Source organism: Tympanuchus pallidicinctus, unplaced genomic scaffold (genome assembly GCF_026119805.1).
Source record: "Tympanuchus pallidicinctus isolate F22 unplaced genomic scaffold, pur_lepc_1.0 scaffold30, whole genome shotgun sequence".
Taxonomy (NCBI): domain Eukaryota; kingdom Metazoa; phylum Chordata; class Aves; order Galliformes; family Phasianidae; genus Tympanuchus; species Tympanuchus pallidicinctus.
The window spans coordinates 5,982,400-6,007,478 of NW_026294748.1; the positions used below are offsets into that span (position 1 = coordinate 5,982,400).

Genomic DNA, 25,079 nt, shown 5'->3' on the forward strand with positions numbered 1-25,079 from the left:
GGGAGCAGAAACACGGCAGAAACCCCATGCGGGGATGGGACCCTTGGGAAGGGACCAGGACAGAGGACGTCCTCTACTGGGATCAGCTCCAGGAGCCCTTCGGAGCGTCCCCCCTGCTGGGCACTGCAGGGCGGCTGTCAGAGCGCTGCTCTAAAAGCAGCCGTTCGTCCTGAAGTGCCTCCCCAGGACAGCGGCCCTGCCAGCCTGGGTCAGAGGGAAGCTCTGCATCACAGCACAGCCCCAGTGCTGACGCATCCAACATCCCAGCCCTCTCCAGCCCCACACTCAGCCACGGGCCACGTTTGTGGCTTCTTGGACTCGAGCTTGTTTTCTCCAGCCACAAAAGAAGCAGCAGAGTTGGCCGTAGGAGGGCAGCTGTCACCATACCTCACAGAAATTCAAGGAGTCCTTTGAAGCTGTGCTGCACCAAAGGTCTCCCCGTGCCGAGACCCGAACTTAACAGGGGAAGCAGGCGGGGCAGCAGGCGAAGGCATCTCCCACGGACAAGGCTCTGAGGTCAGCCGCACACGGAGCAGCCCGGAGCCCGGCGCCCAGCAGCGCGTCGACATCGCCTGCAGAGCCGCGGAGGGGCCGGGAGGCGGCCCCCGTCCCTGCAGCAGCCCGGCTCCGGCTGAGCCCTGCGGGGACGGCAGCACGGCCGCGTCCGCCATCGCTCCTCGCCGCTGCACAGCGGCGCAGGTCCCGGGCGTCAGGACGGAGGCCCAGCGGGCACTGCTGGGTGCTGGCGGCCGACAGAAGGGAGGCTCCGTCCCCACGGAACGGGCGGAACGGCGGCCGCCCCGAGAGGAGAAAGACGCCTCCAGGAGCCGGTGCGCGTTTGCTCGATTTTATTAGGACTGACACATTCATCGTATGCCACAACGCCACTGATCAATGAGCTTCAGGAAACCGAAACGCCGGCGCCAGCCAGCGCGGTGATAGGGCACACATAGCGACACTTCTGAAAGGCTTCCAACGCTTCCTCCCGGCCCGCGTGCCCCCAGCCCGCCCCCCCGTCCCCCCCCCCTCCCCTCTCACAGCTTTGATTGTACCCATAAGCATGGTTTGACAGAATGCTCCCCAGCTGCCAGGTTATTCTCACAAAGAGGCTAACTAGAACTGAAAAAATAAACCGATAAAAATAAAAATAATAAAAGCCCGGGAATTATTTTAATGTTAAAAAATAAAATAAAATAAAATAAAAGCGGATATGGCAACACTACTAGGAAAGTGGAATACATCACAGAAACAAAAGTCTTTGCAGGCAACACTGTTTGGAGATAGGAGAACACTGGATGGGTGAAAAAAGTGAATTTCTAAATTATATACAATAGTATCTAAGGGTGGCTTTGAAAAACAGTCTCCTTTAACGTGATTCAAGATTTAACTCGCCGTTATCTATTGCTTATTTATTCAGATCTGTAATAACACTTATAGAGACGGATGTGTAAAAATGAGACCTTGTGGAAAACAGCTTTTCGTATGAAACGTCCGCTCCGTCCGACATGGAATGTATGGGATGTGCGGGGCAGGGCTCAGCCTGCCCTCGTCGCCCCGCGCTGCTCCACGGCCCAGCAGCCCCCCTCAAACGCTGCTGAGCAGCGCCTTCGCCTGGCGGCCGTGCGCAGCATCCATCAGCGTCCGACGGTGAGATGGGGAACGGGCAGAAGCCGCAGTCCTTATGAAGGACGAGATTCAGTTGTTGAATTTTAAGGGGTATCCAATGGCTTTTTCCAGGCACTCTACCAAAGAGCCAGCGGAAAGAAAATCCCTCTCCACTTCCACAAATTTGATGTAGATGGATTTTGGGGAGACCCCGGGCTCTACGACGCAGTTCTGAGATAAAAACGCGTTGATCCCAACCCACTCTTTGCTGAAGGTTTTGGTGTTTGCCTGGAAATGTAAAAACAGGCACTGCTGGAGAGTCCTGACCTCGGCGATGCCGAGGTAACAGTAGATGATGCGGGCGGACTCCATCTCCACCCGCAGCGAGGCCTGCGGCGACGGCGCCTCCAGCTCCCCCGGAGTCTCATGGCTGGGATCGGCGCCCCGCGGCTCGGCCAGAGGCGAGTGGGGCTTCTCGTGGCACTCCTCGTAGCCGATGGCGTACAGACCCGGGCTTTTGGGGATGCCCCCGGGCAATAAATACTGGACGACGTTGCCTCCCGTCGGCTTGGAGTGAGCGATGGGTATCCAGTCAATCTCCATGTGCAGCTCGAGGCACCTCGCTTCGCTGATGGTGATCTCCAGGAATTTGTAGTACACGTTCTTCCAGTTCATTTTCTGCACTCTGGTCATGATGACTCTGCCCTCCGGCTTCTCCGAGTTGAAATACTCCCGGAGCCGTTTGCCCAGCGGCACCTGCGAGCTGATCTCCGCGTAGTGGTAGCGAATGTCCTCCTTCCAGCGCGTGTTGTAGCCGATGCCGAAAATGGCCAGTTTGTTGGAGAGGTGCAGCCTGGAGAAGTCCGTCCAGCTCTGGAACAGCTCCCACTTCAACTGCACAGACTCCAAGATTTGCATAATGTTCTGCATGACGTCGCGCTTCCTGGAAAAACGGACAGAAGCGTAAAGCTGTCAGTAACGGCTTGGAGCTGCAAACCATCCCGGGCTACAGGAGAAAGCACCGCCCACACAGCAGGGCCGAGCCCCAGCTCTGCTTCCCAGGCCCCTCTATGATGTGGGAAGACCACAGCAAACACCACCAGCAGCAGCACCGGGCCGCGCAGGCCGCTCCTCAAGCAGTGGGCATTCCACTCCAACATGTGTCCCGCATCCGTATGCGAGCTGCCGGGCTGTAACACCACCACCGTCATTAACCTCATTAACAACAAAAACAATAAACAAAGCAGAACTTCATCAAACCTCTCTAGCAAGATACACCTGCTGGAGAAGGTATTTAGTGCGACAAGATCTGCAGGAGAGAACCTGGAGAGGAGAACCAGAGCTGCCCTGCACACAGCTCTGAGGAAGGTTCGGCTGCCAGCCCCCGCACTGCACTGCGCACAGCTCGCACCCCTGCTGCTGGAAGGCCATGGCAGCAAAGGGCTCCCATGTACCACAATGTCAGAGGGACGCAGCACTCGGTCACTGACAGACGTGCAAGTTCCTTCAGCTTAGCCTGCTGTTCCCTTGCACAAGTTCAAGTGCATTTGCCTTCACCTTGCTTTAAAGCAAAGTCAGAAAAAAGCACAGAACTTTCTTTGGGGTTTTTTCGTGCTTCCATAATCCAAAAAACATCACAGATTTTTTTCAGCTTTCCCACTCCCTGTGACCTGGGGCTGTTGCTTCCAACCAACTGCGCACAGCCATCCTCCTCTTGTTTGAGAATGAGTACTGCACCCAGCAGCTGTGTGTGCAGCCCACCAGAGGGGAAGTAAAGAAGCTCCTGCGTCTCCAAAGATCTCTTTTGGCTGTCAGTAACAGGACAGCAGCAGGGAGGCAAGCAGCACTGCAGGCATTCACACTTCACTAAGCGATCAGGTGGGAGCTTTTGCACACAACTGAAGCAAGCTGGAACAGCTTCCTTCCTGATGAATGAGACACTTAGGGCACAGTTAGTGGAGAGAACTACTGATTTCAGGAGTTACTGTCCTATAATCCAATCTGTAGGAAGACAATGCAGCTGTGTTGGTAACTGAGAAACCTCTCAGCCCAAGAACTGTGATTTGGAAGCTGCTCACTCGACCCTCCCTAGAACTGTCCTTCCACAACAGCTCCCAACAGCTAGGGCACGGGCTGCTGAGACAGTAAGGTCAGAAGTATCCACTTGTTATGGAGCAAGTGCTTAAGCAAGAGCAGACAGCAGCCCTCAGACTGCAGGGAATAGGAACGGGGCTGGTACTCAGTTGCTTCTTTGCCCCAGGTGGAACAGAAGCACATTCCTTCTTCTACTGCTCACAGAATCAAAATCATAGGGTCCCAGAATCATTGAGGCTGAAAAAGACCCCCTAAGATCCCCGAGTCCAACTCACTCCACTGTGCTCCCTGCCCACCTCCCTCTGTGCCACATCCCCACGGTTCTGGAACCCCCAGGGATGGTGACCCCACCACCTCCCCAAGCAGCCGTGCAGTGCAGCACCATTTTGCACTATACTGATGTAACAGCGCCAAGAAAAAAGGTTTGGGTTCTACAGACCCTTTCAGCAGTGCAAGAGGGCTTCAATTACACAGCCTCTCATCCCAGAAAACTGCTTCTTGGAGGTGCTGCACATCCACATGAAGCCCCACACGCTGGGTCTGAGCAGCCCAGGCTGAAATCACTCTCCTCACAGCAAGACTCATCTCAAACTTGCAGTTCAGACATCTGGAAGTGCAAGTTCATCCTCTGGAGACAAAAGGGATAAGGTGACACGGGAAGCAGCCGGCTGAGCGCAGGGCTGTGCGACAGCAGCCTGTGTTTCACCAGCATTCATTGCATTCAAGAGGAAGCTGAATGCAATTTAAGGAAACGGCCCCATCCAAACCCAGACACGCCAGAATGCAGTGTGGGTAGATTTTCATTCAACAGTAGAGGAACAGAGCTAAGAACAACAACAGAAAGAACAACACCTTTATTAATTACACCATAAATACTATTGCTAAGCTCAGTTCAGCACAAAACACAGCTGAAGCTCTGAAGAAAAATAAAAATTAGTCATTCAAACTACTGCTGAACAAGAATAATTTCACTAGAGAATCCCCAGCAGTGCTTCACGTATCAGAGGAGACATGGGCTTCAGAGGAAGCAGGAGGGACAAAAGATGTTAGAAAAGCAGCTCTCACTCTTTCTCGAACTGGGGAACCTGAGCTCCACATGTGGCCTCCTGAGGGCAGAGCAGAGAGGAGGAGAACCCCAGCGCAGCAGGGCGCACTGCTGGCCCCTTCTTTCTGCCGGCTGCAGGAGGAAACACCAACAGACAGCAAAAGCCAGGCTGCTACTTCTCTCTTTAAAGAGATACACGGTACCTGAGCAAGCAGAGCTCATCCTGGCTCAGCCCTGCACGCCACTGGGCTATCTCATTTCTCAACTGTAGAAGGTGCCCTCGAGCTGCCTTTTACCACATCGTCGGTCCGCGACCCCCAGCGCCTGGCTCACACCGGTCAATGCATCGCTTCCTCCTCAGAAGCTTTTGCAATTCAAACAAGGAAAGACTCGAGACTTGGTGCAAATTTGTTCTAAGGCACGGTTTCCAAACAAAAGCAGACTTCAAAGAAACTGAAACAGCTGGTTTCAGTGAAGGATTTAACTCCCCAAGCATTTCCAGTTCAACTTCAAAAAGCCTGCAGTCAAAAAACACGCTCCTCTGAAATTTAAAATGGTAGAACAGAGTCTGAAGCAGTTTTCACTTCTCCAAAACATTTACTTGGAGGGAAGAGCAAAGGAAATGCACCAGCACGGCCAGTGTGGGAGAGCCCAGCTGACAGAGCAGAGGGCAAGGATGCAGCTCACCTACCAGCTCTTTCCTCCCACACCTCTGGGAATAAGGCAACCCACGAAACACAGGAGATCTCCGTGCACCTCACAGCACGCAGAATGCCTGTTTTCTACCCGAAGTCGGGAGGCAGCTGCCACTGCCAAGAGGCCGTGCAACCTGCAACCCGCTGCGAGGCACCGCGAGGCGCACAGCCCGGCCGGCGTCGCGCTCCCACCTTCTTCCCTCCTGTCAGGAAAATAATCCTGCCTTGTTTCTCACAAAGCCATCTCCCGTGTTTCTCTGCAAGTTGCTCTGCTCGGCTCTGCAGTTCCCCCCTGGGAGCACAGAGGGCTCCTGTCGGACCATCTCCTGCCAGACCTCTGCCGGTTTTCACAGCCCCAGGACCACAGCTGGGAACCCGGAGGTGGTGGCGCTGCAGAGCAATTCCTTCCGACCTCCCAGAGCAGGGCAGCATTTCAAGATCGCGTGCGCCCACAGTCAGGCAGCACCACCACGTAAATTCTGCACTTTGCACAGGTTGAACGCATCATCGCCCCCCATTTCACTGAGATCACTTCTGCTTCAAACTTCCACGTGCAGAAGAAAGCAGATGAACTGAAGGTCTGCTTTCTTTGCAATAAGCTACATGCATTTTAAAACACGGGCCAAAAACAAGAAGCTGTTTGGTATTATTTGCTATGGCTTTTAAAATTAGACAACTCTTTTTTTAAAAGATGATAAATAAATACTCAGCTTATCTACAGTACCAGTAAGGCTTCTCCAGACCGCCTGTAATCATTCCAAACTCAACACTGGTTTCCTTATCCAATGTCCAAGACAACTGCTGAGGCAATGAACTGGACAAAGCAAACCCTGCCACAGCAGCATGCAGGGATCCTCCACTTTCCAAAAACCCAACCTGAAAAGCTGCCTTTGACGCCTCCTACGAAGAGCCTGACAGTGCAGAAGGCAGGGAGAACTCTTCTTTAATGCTTTGCTTTCCATTGCTTGATGTAGTAAAAAGGCAGAATTTTCAAGTTTCTTTCAACTTTAAAAGACTTCAGAGTTTAAAAGTTCCTCGTTCCTCATAGCAGAGAAAAAAAAAAAGGCATTTTCAGCAAATTTCTGTGTTAGAAGTCACTTTGTGCTTTCACTGAGCACCGACTGGCTTATCATCCACACGCTTCACAACACGCCTAGGAGTTCAGAGGCCTCCATACATTTTAGAGAGAGCTTCAGGGGCAGAAAAGAAACCCCCAGCTCTGAGCAGTCAGAGCTCCAGCCATGCACCTGCACAACAACAAGCTGGCAGAGAAAACTCAGGCAGTCTTCACACAACACGAGCTTCTCTGAGCTTCGGCCTCAGAACATTCAGAATTCTTTTCTGTGCAACTCCCTAAGGCACGCCTTGAAGGTAGAATTTGCAGGTAGAATTACCCCAGAGCCATCCTAACGAGCTGTTCAAAGAGGTGATGATGTTTATGCTGAAAAACAAGTGTTTTCCTTCATGCCCATCCCTGAGATGCTACCCTGAATTCAGTTCATATGAAGACAAAAATCACCATCAAAACAGCTTAACTGAGGACTTTGATGAAGCTAAGCCATCACAATGCAGGCTTTTCATTAAAAATAACTACATACATATGTGGAATTTTTAAAAATCCTTTACTTCCAGTAAAAAGCCTCTGCTGCTACCCAGAGACACTACATAAACCTGTACAGCACTGATGAATTACTGTCCTACACAAACTCACTTTGCAGCCTAAGAAACGCCATACTGACTTCAGCCAGCTCAGCCATGGGGAGAAGTGGTGCAGGACACCATGCCCACATGTCCCCCTCAAGGGGCCTGCAGGTGGATTTGAGACAGCTCATCCCACTACAGACAGAGCTACACTCACCCTACAGGGTTTGAAACCCAGAGGCTGGAAGAAAGCAGCCCTGCTCTGCAGGACCGCGGCACGATTCATTTTTTGAAACACTCTGTGTTATTGTTGGCGAGGCAACGGAGATTCACATGCTTAAAACATTTTAAATGCTTCAGTCTTTGTCAGATTAAACCAATCCAAAAGGTTACAAGTCAGCTCTGGAAAGTTATGAAAATAAAAGAAATCACAAACTTTGGCATGCTTTCCACCAAGGAGGGGAAATGCACCAACTTTTAATGTGAGCATTACTCACACGAGCCAAGTCAACAGCACGCACTACTGGGGGAGCCTCACTTCTCACTCGCTTTCCTCCACTTATGATCCATTGCAAATATCTGGTCAGCACCACCTGGGCATGCAGGTCCTGCCACTGGTGTAGTGGAAAATATACACCACAACATAATTACTGCTCTTTAAAAAAAAACAACTTATTGTTTTTCCTTGTACCCAAATGGGCGAAATTCAGGCAACTTCAGGCAGATGGAAAAAACACATTTCAGAAGCTCAAGAGCCTGGGCTCATCCCATGATAACCACAGCCTGCCACACACAGCCCTGGCAGCCTGAGGTGGATCCGAGCCGCACGTTCAGTCCTCGCATTCAGTGGTGAGCCGTTCTGCTGGCTGCATGATGGAGCCCAGAAAGGACAAAGCTGTGAAGCTTTTCGAACGTTCTGAGGTAACTGGAATAATGCATAAAGCAGATTCAAGTGTATGAATAGTCTTGCACAATGTATTTATAATTATAATCAGAAGTTTCAAACATCCTCCCTCCTGCACAACATCCCCAGGGAAATGCATTCCAGGGTAAAGCATTCATAAATTACTTACTGAGCATCTTCTGAAGATTCCTGTTTTATCTTTAATGTTCTTTTTGTGGTAGGCATTTCATCTGAAAGGTAAGACCCAACACAGTTATTTTTTAAAATAAAAGGCAGCAGGAATATTACTTATTTTATTTTTTTAAGGCTGAAGTTACAATCCATCTTATTTCCTAAGCCCACCAAGCCCTGCCACATGCACAGGGCAGCTCCAGTTCCTACATTAAGTGGAGTTTTTGGTTTTCCTTAGGAAACGATGTGGCCAGTTACAAGATCTGTACCTGCCTCTGCAAGTGCAAAACCTTTCAAGGACAAGAGCATAATTCCTGCAATTAAACCACAAGTCAATTTAATTACTAACTACACTGAGGGAAGAAAAGAAAGACTGTTCTGCTTTCAATAGCACATTTAAACAGCAAGCACCAGGACAAATGCATCTGTATTCCATTTAGATTTTATGTGCCAAACGCTTCTCTCTTCTCTCGACATCAGGAATGCTGCCACCCCAAGCACACACAAATCTCTCTTAATTCAACTGAAGGAAAACGGCCACAAACCAGGAGACCACAGTTTGAGTCACCAGAACAACCAGATGGAATTAGCTGCCATTTACGCACGTTTCGAAACATCGCCGTCTCCCCACCATTTCTCTCCCACATATTTCTGACTTCTAAGCTCCCAGAGGAAGAAGTCTGAGAGAACCAGAATGTGGTTAATTTGCAAGTTGGCTGCTTTAATATCAAACTGCAATTTAAGACTCTTTTACAGCGTTCACCGCCCCCAGTCCCCTGAACAAAGATGCGTGCCGACAGGTGACTGCATCTCCTTCCTGTCCCCACTTCAGCCCGCAGATCACAAGGAAAACCACATCAACATCTTTTCCCCACTGTGTTCTAACTGCTGGATTTGATCAACTTCTATTTCCTCCATGAAAAGAATTCCTTTTCCTCCATGCTTCACGCCGTAACACAGTGGTCAAGACACAAATGTACTTGAAGAAACCCACTTCTTCACCGCAGCTGGACACGACAGCTCAGATCAGTGTGTGCTCGCTTTGCTGATCGAGAATGTGGAGGCTGCCTCCGTTGGACAAAGCGAAACAGCCACAGGCAACAACCAAATCTCCAAATTAGCTCATGTGCTCATTTGTACGCACTGAAGCTGACACTACTAATTCAAGCAGGAAAAGCACTCTGAACACCACACATCTGCATACAAGCATATCCGTGTGCTTGAAGCAAACACAGCAGTTAGGATGTATGGGAAGAAGGAGAAAACAGTCATTGGTACGAATAGGAGCAGCCTGGAAGTAAACAGTGGATGAGTGGTAGCTGGCACCCAAGGACCTCAAAGCTGGGCACTGCTGACAGGGAAGCACCTCCCTGATCCCATCGGGGGAAGAAAAACTGAGCAGTGGGTGGAAGGGACAGGGAGCCAGGGAACGTACTGCCTCCTTTGCCAAGGTTTATGGCCACATCACCCTTCTTTTCTCCTGATCCTGATACTCCAGCAGCCTCCAAGAACCACTGTCTGCTTTTGATGGTTATTTCCCTTTCCTCCCCATGGACATCAGTGGTTTAGCACTTGAGCACATTACGTCTCCCAGACATGAAAGGGGGGACTGTATGAACACAGAGCACAGAGAGTGGGGAAGCATTAACAGGACTCCTTACCTAATTCCTGCTCACCGGTCTGGTAGCAATGAAGATCCTGACTGTGGTTTCCCCAGTCCTCCTGCGAGTACTCCTCCATGGTGCTGCCATCCGACTCCAGCTCCTGGTACAAGCCACTGCTGTTGATGAGGACAGGCTGGCAGGGCTGGGAATCCCATCCTCCCTGCCCAAACACCTGCTCCAGCTGTTCGAACGTGTAGCTGCTTTTCCTCTTCCCAACACCATGCTCCTTCACACGGCTGTAACACCTGCGGAGGGTCTGAGACAGAAAGCTGCGTGTTACTCACCCAAAGGTGCTGCTTCAGCAGAGCACACATAGCAGACAGTTACACGACTGCCAGGCAGAGTTTAGAATTTTACTTCTGCTGATCAGTACTTGCCACACGCTCATGAGCTAAATGCAAGGCTGTCAAGTTAATCTGCACCTGGCAGGAAGCATCATTATGTACCCGATGCTCCTGATGCAGGTTTTAGCTTTAACATCTACAACACAGAACAGAGTTGTACAGCAGCTACAGGTTCATTGATTTAACTTGGGCAATTGATTCATTTATTCTCCTCCCCACTTCAAACCCCCCCAGATCTGCCACGTAACACAGGGAAAATAAACAACAGATCCCCAGTCAGAGATACCAATCAGCCAAGAAAATGCACACCGACTACAAGAGGGGGAAAGCAGAGCCGGTGTTGTGCCCACAGCCTGGAGAAGGTGAAGCAGGGAGGAGATGGAAAGGAAGAAAGAAAGAAGTCCCCAAAAGCACAGACAGTCCAACCTTCCTTACTCTGGTAAGAAGACACAAGGTACAAAATGTATGCCTAAGCTATTCAGCTAATAAAATATATATTACTTACATATTTTGCATTCCTTACTAACTCACTCTGCCTCTTGTGAAGCTGCTGAAATTTAAAAGAGGTCAAATCAATAATGCTCCACATTCCCAGACTTTGATATCAATCATTAAGAAAGAAACATAACTCAGATGGCTCTGGCTAGTAATTCACTACGACAGCTTTCAGCGCTAAGGTTGAAGCCTCCAAAAATGACAAATCCAAAAACCCAACCTGGTTTTGGTGATCTCTACCATCCTGTGCTACTGGCCAAGCTGGCAGCTACACATAACACCCACTGCCTGACAGAAAGGCAAAGCTGCAGACAAAACTCATAGACTTGTACAGCTCCCCCCTAGCCCAGATCCAGGCAGATATTTGGGTGGGGAAGAACCTTTGTGTGCATCTCTCAGTGTGTTTTTAATTCAACCACCACTCTGCTTTTAAAAGATAACATCATGCTTCAACTTTATCCTGCAAATCTCAGCAATTTGCAGACTGATAGATTTGTAGAACACATTTTCTCACACAACATTCACTAGGTTGTTCAGATGCTACACAGAATGGCAATCTAAGCCACCTCTAGAGCTCCAAAGAGGCATTAATTCAGGAATAGTTTGGTCATCCTGTTTTCTGAAGAAGGACTACAGCTCTTAAACAACAAGCAAATACACATCATTGCATAAAATGGTTGGTTTTCCCCCAAAAGGAACTTCACATCTACAGAAAGCTCCAACGCATCCAATGCTCCTCAAACACCTTGTTCAACAGCATCAGCAGGAGAGGAATACACTCCTAGCCCGTCTCCTCGTGATATTCAGAGCCCTGGGAGCAGCAGCAAAGCTGCTAAGCAGCAAGTCAGTTTTACTCTGCTGTTTCAAAACCAAAAAACCAACACACGGCAAAAGCCCAATGAGCCCAGAGGCAGCAATAAGCACCACTTTCTATCAGCAGCTCTGGGAAAGCGATCGGGGATTCTCAGCTGGGCAGCACCAGCCTCTCCTGATTCTGTCTTTGCTGCCTCTCAGGAGAAAACAGGCAGATCCTCCTTGGACCAGCAAATTTTTACATTTCCAACACCTCTGCTGCAATTGGGGTAGAAAACAACCAGCTGTGCAATCCCAGAATCAAGAACCCATCCATGAGAAGTGTCACTACTCACTGCAGACAAATTCATTTCTATGCCCGGGGGTACAGATAAGTTTAGTTGGCAAAACTTCAACAAGAACACCTTTGGAAGCATTGAGAAGATTTGGAATGGTCAGGTGTGCCTCAGGTTGGATATCAGGAAAAATTCATTCTCCAAAGGAGCAGTGATTCTCAGGCACCAGCTGCCCAGGAAAGCGGTGCTGCCACCATCCTGGAGGTGCTCCAGACCACGGGGATGTGGCACTGAGGGATGGTCAGTGGCTGCTGGTGGGGTGGGCTGGGTTGGACTCGGTGATCTTGAAAGTTTTTCCAACCTGACAGATTCTGTGTGCTCTTAGCTAGATGGCACAGCCTCCACCCAGCAGTGCCGTGACCTACATGCCTGCCCACATCTAGTGTCACAATTACCTGTCCATGACACCCATCAAACGCTGGCTGCTGGCCTCGACCAGGTCCAGTGACACAGGACAGCACTCAGCACCACTCAACTCTTAATGGAAGGGAGGAGTCCTCGGGTTTATGAAGTGAGGAAGCTGAAGTGAGGAAGGCAGTATCCAGAGGCTACCTGCCTCGTCACGCCAGGATACTCACGAGTAACAAAAGATGAAACCATAGCGGGACAAAAGAAATGGCTTGTGAAGTCTAGGGTGGTTTTGCAGCATGTAGGGATAACTGGAGCCATGAAAGCTCCTGAAACCTGCATTCCCACACTGGCTGGAACACAAGGAAACAGAACTGACTACAGGTGGTCGAATCCTCTGCTCTGCACACAGGCTCATGAACTTTCAGGTTAAAAAAATGTGTGAAAGGCAGGAGAACATCAAGTCTAAATAAGAATACCACCACCAGAAGCCCTATTTCTGTACTTCTGAACTGAAGCATCAGTTCTCACAATAAAAAGGGAAGAAAGCACAGCTTGAACTCTAAAGAGAGCCGTACCACAAGCAGAAAGGCAGCTGATGACTTAGTGCTCGAGAAACCAAGTCTACCACTGCTCCACAGAACATGAGCAAATCCATCCTTAACACTCTGCAGTCATGCAGAACCTACTGCAGACCTGCCTGAAGTGGCTCCAGCTCTGCACGTGGCCACAGATCACAGCACTCAGAGATACACCGGCAGTCAAATTAATTTTTTACACCAAAGAACAAAGCCTCAATTGCATCCTGATGTGCCTCCATGCCAAAAATTTCCTGAAAGTTCTGGCTCCAGACCAGAGGACTCCAAAATGAAACAATGAAAGTGATGTAAATGCCTCAAGGGAAGACAGGTGGTCAGGGAAGTAGAGAAGTCAGTCACCAAACTGAGACAGAAACCAGGCATCTCTTTGGATGATGACTTGAAGAAGCAAAGTCATGCTGTGAGACACAGACAAGGGATGCTCAGGCAGTACCATAAGCCACACATTTTTAAGGCAGGTTACTTCTAAGAGCCAGAATCTAACAAAAAAATGCAGTGGATTTTTCACCACTGCCAGTTTCTGAACCACAGTTCAACACATCTAAACAAACTAAGCCTGGACAGGTATTATTTACAGAGGCATCAAACCCTATGGCAGAGGCCAGCCTAGATGACTATAAACGTATTTCTACACCCCTGCACCAAGGATACATGGCTCCTCTAGCTCTCTGAACCACTGCAGCAGACATCAAGCTGTCCACTTCTACTAACTAAAAAGGAGAGGTTTGGGGGCAGAAATCTCTCAAGTTTCAAGACAAAAACCCTATTGCAACAGCAGGATCTCATGGAGCCCATTAACCCGGGACTGCAGGACTTTGCCAGAGACTGAGAGAAAGAAGATAAACTGTGGGCTAGGAGATTGCTTTGCCCCAAGTTTACACCAGGGACCACATGGAGGCTATGCTACAGTCTGACAGAGGATGAATTCCACTTCCAAAGCACATCTGGGACCTGGAAGAATTTCACTGATATTCAACCAGTACTAAGGGCTTCCATTCTTTCCATTAAGAACTAACAGCAGAGCTCTTAAGGGCTAGGACACCCAATAATAGTCCCACACACCATTTTGGTCAGTAAAGGTGTTCTTTCCTACACTACCCAAAAACTACTGTCACTACTGTTCCAAAAACTCTATTCACTACTTACCCCAAAGCAATGAAAGCCATGTTCAGTAGATTGTCCTGCCTTTAGAAACACACTCATTCCTTAAAATTAAACATGAGTTTTCACACAAACACTGTGAATGGGACAAGCATCTCCATGCCACCCATGAAGCCTGATGGCCAAAGATAACCCTCAGTACAGCAGTCTGTACCAAAGAAATCCAAGAAGTACTTGATAGGTTAGATACCAGCTATTTGGCAAGCCAAAGGGACCACACAGGCCTACCCCTGTTGGTTCCAGGTCTCAAATGAGCAGGCAGAGCAGGGCCACAGACTAAGAGCAGCACAAACCCTCTTGCAGGTGGTAGGGAAAATGCTCTGCTCCAGAATAAGCTCCAGATGGGAGGCAGAAAGCATCAACACGGGTGGCACCCCATGGGTTACTACTCACATAGTTCTGAAAGCTGGGAGCTTTACACACGATCCTAGAAGCATGCAAACGCCCGTCCTGAGGCTGTGGTCTCCAAAGAAAGGTCCATGCCAGGCGAGTCCAACCTCAGCCTTTGTGATTTAGCTGCACAGAGAAATCGTTATCAATAGAAAGCAACATCTAAATCTAGACCAATAGGAAAAGCTGTAAGAAAAATACCAAAAGCTGTCTTAACTCCAGTTTTCACCAGAAACAATGACCAAAACAAAGGTTAGTAACTGTGGGACCCACAGCAGTCCAGAAAGCATCATCTCCTTAGCCTCCAGATTGACAGATTTAGCAGGATGCAGCAGAATCTGGAACAGTAGTGGAAGTCAATCTGCACCCACACAGGCACTTAAAGCTCTGTGCTTTCACACCAGCTTCACTCTGTTGAACATTTCAGGTGCATTCAGTTACTTCTAGAATAAACAAAATCCAAAATCAACCATCTAGCAACTGCATCATTGCCACTGGGACTCTCTTCTGACGTCAATGCAGTTTCTGCAGTATAACTGCCACTGACATGTCCACAATTGCAGCCCACTGTGTGTACAGCCTAGGGGCACGTATTAAAAACTGGGAGGACTTTAAGATCTGGGTCCTAAGTGGTTCCCCTCCTGAGAGGCACAAATAACGTGTGCCCAAATCAAGATTTAACCTTCACAACTGTGACTCGCTGCCTGCTCAAAGACATGCCAGAGCGAGCTGCTTTTAGCCCCGACCTCTGCAGTAGAAGCAGACTGCTAACTTTGTTTCTCTGGGAGGGGAATCTCAGGGCACACCTGCATGCCAGAGCCTCCACCAAAGTGCTTCTGGCAGAGCTGCTCCCCAGAAAATGGGAAATTCTGGCCTGTGGTGCTAACCTGCCTCCCTGAACAGCACTCCAGCAAGTGGCCCACACACGGAGCGGACACAGCTGCTGTGCGAGAGCATCCATTGCACGTGATGCTCAAATCTTCCAGAGATGCTCCTCCACGGCAGTCTCATGGTATGTCCAAGAAGCAGTAAAGCAAGTAAACTCTTCACTGACAAAGAACAGATTCATATTGTCCAGTTTACGAATGTCAACAGAAAGTTGCTCCCACCTACTGGGGCCTGTGAAGTTCTCCAGCGAGGAGTGAGTTCTTGGAGAGCATTCAGGACAGGAACTGCAAAGTGACCCAGCCTGGAAAACTAGAGGCATCTGAACCTACTTAAGACGAAGAAAGATCAAGAGGTAACTTGAACACTGCCTGTGCACATCGCAGAGGGTGGAGCCACAGGGACAAGGATCTCGGCCTGAGTAACAGAAGACAAGGGAAAATACATTAAAAAATGGAAGGCAAAGCTGTTCTGAAGGTGATAAGCTGCTGGTAAAGAGACTGATAACTTCATCCTTGGAAATCCTTTGAAAAGAGAGCCACTCTGCTTAAGGTTATTGAACCCAGTGATGAAATTCTGGGAGAAATTCAATCTCCTGGAGCACACAGAAGGTCACACTGCATTGCTGCAGGAGTCCCACCAGAGACAGCCAGTGCAGCGCTTCCTTCTTTCAAAACGACTTCGCGCTACAAAGATTTAAAAAGAGATTGTTTACATCATAAAGCAGCAAAAAACACAGCCACGTTGAAAGTAAACCCTGTCATCATCATCTTACATATAGCTTAAAGCAAGAGCACACGAACAGCTGACATCCAAGCATAATTCCTCATTCCACCCTGTTTCATGTTAGCAGCACCACTTCTCCCCTTTGTGCCTGCATTCCCCGTGTGAAAGCACGTAACTGCTGTCTTCAAGGTGCTTTTTTTCACTTTGCAAAATAAATCACACATTCTGTGGACAATCACAACCCAGCAGACACCTTCCACCTCCTGCCAGGTGAGCAGCAGGTCACTGTGTGCAGAAAACAAGCACAAGGGCAACGGGCCTCACCAGGAGCAGAGCTTGCGAATGACACGTTCAGAGGTTGGAAGAGCATGAAACAGTGACGTTCAAGCTCACTGCCTGATCTGAAGCAATAACAAAGCCTACATACTGGATGCATCAGCTTTTTTTGGCCTTCGTATGGAACGTCACAGCACGAGGTGATACTCATTTTTCTGTGATTGTGACTCTGCCACTCGTTAGCAGCTCACCTCCTGCTCTGAAGCAACAATAAGCCTGGTGAAGGGCACAAAATAGAAGTGACTGCATTCAAATCTGGAAAGAGTTTTGCAAAATATCTCATCCTCTGCCTCAAATAATAGTTCTGAGGTCAAAACAAATAGCTGAATGCTCCACAATGCTGCACAGAGGGGACTGGTTTGGGGATGCACCAACTGCTGAGCCAGGCTAATTCTCCAAACTTGGATTGCGATCACACTTAGCAAAGAAGAGCAGGGCTGGAGGAAAAGTACACGTGCTTCAGTAAACAATTCTTTAACGAGAGCTGTGAGATCACAACTGCAGGAATGGTCAGAGCGCACTGCTGTGCCAGCAGAGATTCAGGACACAGCTTGGTATGCCAGGATGAGGGAACTGTGAGGCACAGGATGGCTTCTGAGGACCCAACAGGCAGAAATCAAAACATTGAAACACTCCCGCAGCTCCCAATCCCTGAGCTAGCTGGTCCACAGGCATCAAAGTCATGAAGCCAGGCTCTCACGCAGCAATAAGCTAGGAGTACTTGCTGGAATTATTACGTGTGACCCCCCGAATTTGAAACAGGCACTCTGGAGTGCAGATCCAAGCAATGGTCTCATTTGCAGACTGCAGGCCAGCACCGCTTATGTGCAGAAAAGCACATGCAGATGTTAGAAGACAGACAAAATGTGAACTGGGACCTTGCTTTACATCCAGTTTGAATTAGGAGAGAATGCATACATACATGCAATACAACTGGAGAGCTGGAAAACTTTGTTCTGCAGAGCTGACTTTTTCCTCTCTATCTCATTTCTAACACTCCTCGAGATTTGGCAGAGCACAGGAAATTTGGGTGCCCTGAAAGCCAATACTGAGGTCTAACCTACAATGTATTTATAAACTAAGTTGAATTTGACACATTTTAAGCACGATTTACATTCATAATCAATCAGCAAATCCTTACAGCACTGTCCCTTGAGGGACGTTAAGTCCAACTATCCTATAAAATCATGGAAATGGGGGACAGCAGGCTAGTGGAACGGTGAAGCAAAGCACTCATCCATCACCATTGCTTCAGCTCTGCTTTTAGCTCTGACAACGGATAGCATAAGACTATGAAGAGTCTGTGAACCGCCCTTGTTCCAACAGCAAGCCCAAGCCTTCCTGCTCCATCTTAAAATGAAAGTCAAACATCAACCTCTCTGTGTTCAAAGTGATTTTCACCCTCAGCTGAGCAAGAAAGAGCCAAGCAGACGATTCTTCAATTCTAATGCAACTATTTCAATAACTCCTGTAGCAAACTCAACCTTTGGCTCTACCAAAAATGGAGCTTTTCAACGAGGGCCCGTTTTTCTCGAAAAGCCCAAGGATCGTGAAAAGCTCTGCCATGCTGACACGTCCGAATCTCCCGAGAGCGCAGCGACGAAGACCCCCAGGGCGGAGCACGGGGGCCGTGCAGGACCTTGGACAGCAGCGCGGCCCGGCGCCAGGCGCAGGGCGGAACCCGCGCGGGATGCCGGCAACCGGGCGAGGCGCCGAGGCGCCAGCGGGAACCAGCGGCGTGCGGAGGACGGCGGCAGGAACCGCTCCTCATCGAGCCTCCGACCCGGCGCCCGCTGTGGACTTCACTTAAGAAGAGTCCGTGCAGTCGAGCTGCGTGTTGGCTACAAACATCTGTAGGGAAACGTCTAAGAGGTCTTTCAGGAGCTGCTCTTGAAGCTATTGCAGTGCAGTGAGCCTCAGAGTCCCTCCTTCCCTCTAAACCTACATATAAAAACACAATTCATAGTTTCTTTGCAACTTATAAATGTCACCGACAAAAGACTGCTGCCAAAGCGCTTCTCAACAGACAGGAAGAAGTGTCTCTGGTAACAGCACCACGAGCTGCTGGGAAACAGACATTCCAGAGGGCGCTTTCCCACCCCAACCAGAGCCCTCCACACACACCGCCCAGCCAGGTCAGCTCTGGGACAAATATTCTCCTTGCAAACTGCTCTGCACTCGGTGAGGCAATTCCTTGTACAGCTGCAGCCACAGCCGAGGCAGCAGCCCTTAACAACAGCAGCAGGAACTCCCCCAACAACCAGAAACAGTAGGGCTGTGTAGACAAGGAAAACTGCCCTTGGAGCTTTTTCAACACTAGCAAAACTCCAAGTGTCCCAGATTTGTGGAAGGCCTGATTGAAGCTGGATGTTGCTCAAAAACAAGAGACTTGGAGAATTTTTGTGGTGCATGAAGTGCCTGCTTCAAAGCAACGTTTCCCTCCCTCCCAAATGTTCTGATGCATTCAGGAAAATAAATCCCCAAGCAGACAGATACAAGAAGTCAAAGAGATGACATAAGAACATACATTCAGAAAGCAAAATGTTTATAAGAAAGAGTTTTGCTTCTCTTCAACAGTTTTTCCAAAGACAAATGCTAATCAGACACTGCAGGGCAAAGCCCCTGCTCATTTGCTCCTGAGCATCTCACGGGATGCTCAGTAACACAGAGCTGCCCACCAGACATACTGCCACCAGTCTCTATTAACACTGCAGAAGTGCCCAGTTCCTTGTTTCATGCATTTTGCAAATCAAAGGTCTGGATGATGAACAGAACAGGGCAAAGAGAATCCAACAACACCAGCGATATCAAGAACTAACAAAATGTTCCTTTCTAATTGATCAACATTTTAAGCAACTGCACTGGAAACCAAATGGGTCATGAAAGGGGAAGCAAGCCTTAAGGGACCTCAGCATTTAATTCTACCTTCTGCACTTTATTCATATTTACAGCCTGAAGCCTGCAGCAGCTCCTATGGACCACAGGTTCCTCACATCCCACCAGTCCGAGTCCACAGCTCCCTCTGTATGAGGGCAGCATGTGGATTGCTGCTTCCTGCCTGAGCCCTGGCTTTATCTTCTCCCCAAGGAATGATACAAGTAGAGAGCCAACTCTTTAAAATCCAGCACCACAGAAGCCGGCTGGCTGTACCATTTAACACAGCCCCGTAATTAAAGCAGGCAACCCAGGGGAAACACCATAGCCACAAGGCTACTCCACAGCCATGAAGGGCCCCAGGAGCAAGGGGACCCCAGGAGCAAGGGGACCCCAGGAGCAAGGGGACCCCAGGAGCAAGGGGACCCCAGGAGCAAGGGGACCCCAGGAGCAAGGGGACCCCAGGAGCAAGGGGACCCCAGGAGCAAGGGGACCCCAGGAGCAATGCTCCATCACAGAACAACAGGAGCTCCCTTCCCACTACACAGCTGCAACGATGCTGGAGGGCATCAGAGGCTGGGTCAAAATCCCCCCAGGGCCACGGTGCCATAGGACACTGCCTGTGCACGAAGACCCACAGGTGTCGCCTGAGCCAGGGGATCCAGCACCAGGCCCACAACCGAAGGAGGCCGCGGCCCATCCCAAGCTCGACCCCCCACCCCCGGGCCCTCCACGCGCGGGGCCGGGGGTACCTTGATGCGCTCCCGGCACTGTGAGGGGGTGCGCTCGTAGCCCAGCTCGGCCAACGCTCGGGAGACCCGCTCGTACATGGCGGGCCCGGGGGCCTTGCTGCCGAACACGGTGCCGGCGCCCTCCAGCTGCTGGTAGCGGGCCTCCACCAGCCGCTCGTTGCCCCACACGGCGATCAGCGCGTTGGTCTCCGCCGGGGTCCAGGACATCCCCCGGCACGCTGCGGCCGCGGCGGCGGCGGCGGCTCCGCCCGGGGAGAACGAGACGGAGGGCGAGGCTCCGCCGCGGCCCCCCGCCGCCCCGCCGCCCCCCAGCCCGGCCCCGCCGGTTGCCGGCCCCGGGCCCAGCGGGGAGGCGCCGCTGGGGGTGGACGGGTCGGAGAGGCTGGGGTTGCCGTCGCTCAGCGCGCCCGGCGAGCCAGGCGACAGCACCTCCATCTTGGGGATCTTGAGGGGCGGCTCGGCGGCGGGGAGCTGCGAGGAGCCGCAGGACGCCGCCATATTGGAGCTGCCGGACCGAGCAGGCGGAAGTGACGCGCCGTTCGCCGCGGGTGGGACTTCCGGTAGTGGCGAGAAGAGCGGGATGGGGCGCGGGACGAGCGGGGGCGTGGTCGGAGGTGGGCGTGGTCAACGGGAGGCGCGGGGCGTGGCCGTCGGAGGCGTGGCCTTGGCTGGCGGGGCGGGGCTTTCTCGATTGTGGGCGTGGGCGTGTTTCGTGGGCGTGGTTAATTTGCTGCTATCCCGAAGGGGGCGGTGCTTGAGGTGGGGGTGGCCTGAGGGGCGGGTCAGCACTGGGGCGCCGGGTAGCGGTGGGGTGGGACCGCAGAATCGCCTTGTAAAAAAGGCAGACGGCCCTTGTCTGCCTTTGTGCGCATGAGCTGAATGTCCCCCAACATCGGGGCTGAGCATCCCCCAAAGTCTGGGGCTGAGCATCTACTCAGCATCGAGTCCAAGGAACCCCGAGACTCAGGACTGAGAATCCCCCGAAATCCGGACTGAGCACATCCCCAGCCACTGAGCATTCCTCCAAATTTGGGGCTGAGCATACCCCAGCATCAGGACTGAGCACTCTCAAACATCGACACCGAACGCCCTCATAAGAGCAGGACTGAGCGTCCCTCAGCACAGGGGCTGAGCACCTCCAAACAGCAGAGCTGAGCATCCCCCAGACACAGACTGAGCACTCCCAGTGTAAGGACCAGTGTAAGGACCGTCAATAGAAGGACCAAGCACCCTCCAATAAAAGGACCAGTGTAAGAACCCCCAGTCTAAAGACAGAGCACAGCACAAAGGCTGCCCCGTGTGTGCCACAGCTGTCCCCCCACCACGATCCCAATTAAATGGGCTTTGAGCAGAGGGGCATCACGGGCTGTGATTGATGAGTGCGGGGCAGTAACGAAGGGGAGCAGGGACCCCCTCGAGCCGCTGCTGGGGACCGCTGGGGGTCCCTAAGGGTGAGCGCTGCTCATCCCATCCCTCCCCCTCCCGTGCAGCAAAATGCGTTAATTAGCGCCGTGTTGGTTAAACAAACCCGTGCGTGGCACCGGGCGAGGCGAGGGGGGCTGCAGCACATCTGGCGGGGAGCGGCCCGGGAGCAATCAGAGCCGTAATTATCCCATTCTAATTACTGGGATTACCGCGGCTGCGACGTTACACATTTCATGAGCTGCAGGCGCTGGAATATATTAACCGCCCCCGGGCGGGGGGGGGGGGGGTGCAAAGCTGTAGGTTCTTTGTGAGTGGCCGGGGGAGCGGGGCCGTGGGGGTATCCTGGGTGTCCCCATCGGGGTGCATCTCCTACCAACACCAGGACATGTCCCCAGAAGGCTGCGCCCACTGCCAGTCCTGTGACACATCCCCAGCGAGGTGCTCCCACTGTCACCATGTCCCCAGAAGGAATGCACTCACTGCTGGTGTGTCCTCAAAGGGGTGCACACGCTGTCAGCCCTGTGGCACTCATCGTCACTGCACCCATTGCCAGTTACTGTGACGCATCCCCAGAGGGTTGCATCCCCTGTCACTGCATCCCAAAGGGGTGTATGTGCTGCCGAGCCCACGACTCATCCACAGAGGTGCTCAGCCATTGTCAGCCCACTTGCCGGTAGGTTCCCTAAGTGATGCACCCACTGAAACCTTACTAGCATGTCTCACTGCCAGCCTTGCTGTGTGCCCCCAGAGCCGTGTCCCTAGGCCCTGCAATCCCTGCCAATGTGCCCCAGAGTTGGTTCCCTAAAGGGATGCCTCCACTGCTGCTGTGTCCCCAAAAAGCTGCTGCACCCATCACCGCTCCTGCAGGTTTGTTCCCAAAATGTACCCAGGGCTGGATGCCCCAAGAGGCTCAGCTGCACATCCTCAATGCTGGGTGTCCCCAAGGCCAAAGGTGTCCCCAGCACTGTCCCTTCTCCCTGCAGAGCCGCAGAGCTCATCAGAACGCAATTAGAGCACCACTCCACAATGCAGGGGATCGGGCGGAGGGAAGGGATGCAAATGAGGTTAACGGTTAATTACATATTGAAAAATTCATTATTCCTCCAGAGCAGCTGATTGCAATGCAACCCCGCATCCCCATTAGAGTTATTTGACCATTTGCAAATGAGACCCGACCCCAGGCTCGCCCCCTCCTCTCCCTGTCAAAAGACATTCCTGCAGCAAGTTGTGCCCACCCTCAGATCTCTGCTTTCCTCCCAGATATGCTGGTACAGGTGAAACTGGGGCATCCTCCATGTTAAAGGCATGTGTAAGTGAGACACTGCATCCCCAAAGAATGTCTCAGAGTGTGTTAATTGGCATCGGTTCCCTCTCCCCAGTGAATCAAAGACTGCTTACTCAGAGGCCTCCATCTTCTCATCATTCCCTTTGCATTGGAAGCTCTGTTAAATAAGGAGAAGCAGGAAAATACCAAAAAACTCAGCCCTGTGCCACCCTCTGCTGAGCGGCAGTGAGATGTGAACTGGGCCTGGCGCTGCCATTTGTGTCACACCGAGTCGGCCACCACTGCCGCTGGCACGCGATGGTGGGGATTAATTGCGATTCATTTAATTAAGTATGGATGCAGGGTTTGAAATGCCACTGCGAAGGCGTCCTCACCGTGTGGCACTGCTGTCAGCAGAGACCAAATGACACCAATGACAGCAAAACGGGCCGTTGGTCTGTCGAGCAGGGGGAAGAGTCTCGTGTGGGGCTCCCGGGGGTGCCTCTGTCTGCGTGCTGGTGCAGATGGTCACAGCTGCCACGAGTGGTGCCCATCCTCAAGCGCTGCGCGCAGCCCTGGGGACGTGCGGGTCGGGGCAGCCCTGCTCTGCCTGCCTTCAAACCCAATCGCCACGATGAAAAATGAGCCAGAAGCCAAGCGAGCCGTCAGATATCCCCTGACTTGTGCTTGCTGCAATGTAGTGACCCGATCATAATTAACCTCCCGTCGTAAATGAAAAGAAGTATACACTTATGAACAGCGACAGAGGCCGATGCCAATTAAAGCGGAAGCTGGCGCGGGCTTCCTCGGCGTGCGGCAAAGAGCAGAGGCTGATGAAAGGAGATGAAAGGCGTGGGATGCCTGCGGTGCCGATGCAATATTCAGGAGGTCGCAGAGCCAGGCGGCGCCCGGCCGTCGGGGCGTCCTTCGGGGCTGCGTCCCCGGGGGCGGTGGCGGGGAGCACCCAGCTGCCCCCTGCACAAAGGGCCCGGGCGGGCGGATGGGGAGCGGGCGGGCTGCCACGCCTCCGCCTTTGTCTCTCTTTCAAAGCCAATATCCCAGCCCCAGATGGGTTAATACATAATGCAGACAAGCAAGTAATTGGTTGCCTTTGTATGGCCGTCAGCGATCGGTCCCCGGCCCTCTGATCCCCCATTAGTGGTCATGCAAACAACCCTTCCACCCAATTAAGCACAGCTTTGATAGCGCCCTTCCCAATGATGCGCCAGCCCCAAAGCAGCGCTTCGCACATGAGCCACTACCTGTTACCCGGCTTCGGGGACGCGTGGCCCCGCTGCTCGCCGTGCCCCAGCTGCTGAGCCCTGCCTGCAGCCCCCGGCCTGAAGGGAGGCCGGGCTGATAAATGAGCTGGGCTAACTCTGTATTAAAGAGCTGGAAATGGGATGTTAATATACCCCAACTGCTCATCTCGAGAACACATGGGCTCCCGCTTCCCAAAGGCAGCGGTAATGAGGCGGGCTGGGACGCCCACCGCCTCCTGCACCTGCCAGGCACACAGAGGGCAGCCTGACGCCGTTCCTCTAAGGCATGCTGGCATCTTCCCACTGAGCATCCCAGTGCCATCCCACAAAGCATCCCAGCATGCCCACTGCAAGCATCCTGCTACCATTCCTTACAGCGCCTGACCATCCTCCTCTAAAACATCCCTGTCTTTTCTCCTGAAGCATCCCAGTATCATCCCTCAGTGCACCCAGCATAATTCCCACCTCAGTGCCTTCCCCTAAAGAATCCCAGTGCATCCCCCTCAAACGTCCCAGTGTGCTCAGCAAAGGTAGTCCAGTTGCTTATAGAGCTTCCTGGCAGCACACTCTGAAACATCGCCCCGTCACTCCTAAAGCATCCCAGCATCACCACCAAAAGCAGACCGGTTTGCTCTGCAAAAACATTCTGACATCATACCCTAAAGCATCCTGGCACCATCTCCTGAAACACCTCAGTGTCACCATCTAAAACACCCCAGTGCACTCCCCACATCAACTCTGCAGTACGTCAGTGTTATCCCCTGAAGTATCCCTAATGCACCCCGTGTGATCCCTTAAACACCCCACTATGCTTCCCTAAAGCATCACATCATCTCCACAACTTTCCAGTCTTATCCCCTAAGCATCCCGGCACACTCCCCTAAAGCATCCCACGTTAATCCTTGTGTATATTATCTCACAAAGCAGCCCACGTCATTCCCTTACGCTCCCTTAAAACATCCCATACCACCCCGCTCCCCTAAAGCTTCCTGTCTGTTTCCTACAGCACCCCACCGTTATCCTCTAGGACGCCTCACTTTGCCCCTCTCACGAGGTGCTCTGGGGTCCCGTCCAGCCCCCAGCCCCACTGCAGGCTTCACCCCGCTGCCCCCCTCCTTTCCCCCCCCCCCCGCCCTACGCTGTGTCACACGGCTCTGTATAAATATTCAACACAGCGCATTTCCAGGCGGCAGCGGGGGGCTCCCGGGGGGTATGCGGTATGCTAATAGCAGGGCTGGATGGGATTTACAT

At 51.7% G+C, this 25,079-nt stretch overlaps 1 protein-coding gene across 8 annotated transcripts; it reads right to left on the reverse strand.

Moving 5' to 3' along the window:
* Positions 1–1,142: 1,142 nt before the first annotated feature.
* MSANTD2 (Myb/SANT DNA binding domain containing 2) lies at positions 1,143–20,389 on the reverse strand. 8 transcript variants are annotated; one of them, XM_052697241.1, is made up of 5 exons: positions 19,878–20,389; positions 10,669–10,713; positions 9,817–10,075; positions 8,154–8,214; positions 1,143–2,548 (listed from the first exon to the last, which is right to left on the reverse strand). In XM_052697241.1, the coding sequence occupies exons 1-5, from the start codon at positions 20,373–20,375 to the stop codon at positions 1,696–1,698; spliced, it is 1,716 nt and encodes a 571-aa protein (XP_052553201.1). In that variant the 5' UTR covers positions 20,376–20,389; the 3' UTR covers positions 1,143–1,695. The 8 variants fall into 8 exon arrangements, with proteins under 8 accessions (XP_052553201.1, XP_052553205.1, XP_052553203.1 ...); XM_052697245.1 differs by lacking the exons at positions 10,669–10,713; positions 19,878–20,389 and adding exons at positions 14,308–14,430; positions 15,418–19,847; XM_052697243.1 differs by lacking the exons at positions 10,669–10,713; positions 19,878–20,389 and adding exons at positions 14,308–14,430; positions 15,414–19,847.
* Positions 20,390–25,079: the final 4,690 nt, after the last annotated feature.

Excerpts from the sequence above, each read along its gene's own strand:
- MSANTD2 (XM_052697241.1), bottom strand. The coding sequence starts at position 20,375 with ATGGCGGCGTCCTGCGGCTCCTCGCAGCTCCCCGCCGCCGAGCCGCCC. Across the intron at positions 10,714-19,877 it reads AGTGCCGGGAGCGCATCAAG|CAGCTTCACAAGAGGCAGAG; the intron begins GTACCCCCGGCC and ends TTTAAATTTCAG. Across the intron at positions 8,215-9,816 it reads GACCGGTGAGCAGGAATTAG|ATGAAATGCCTACCACAAAA; the intron begins GTAAGGAGTCCT and ends CTTACCTTTCAG.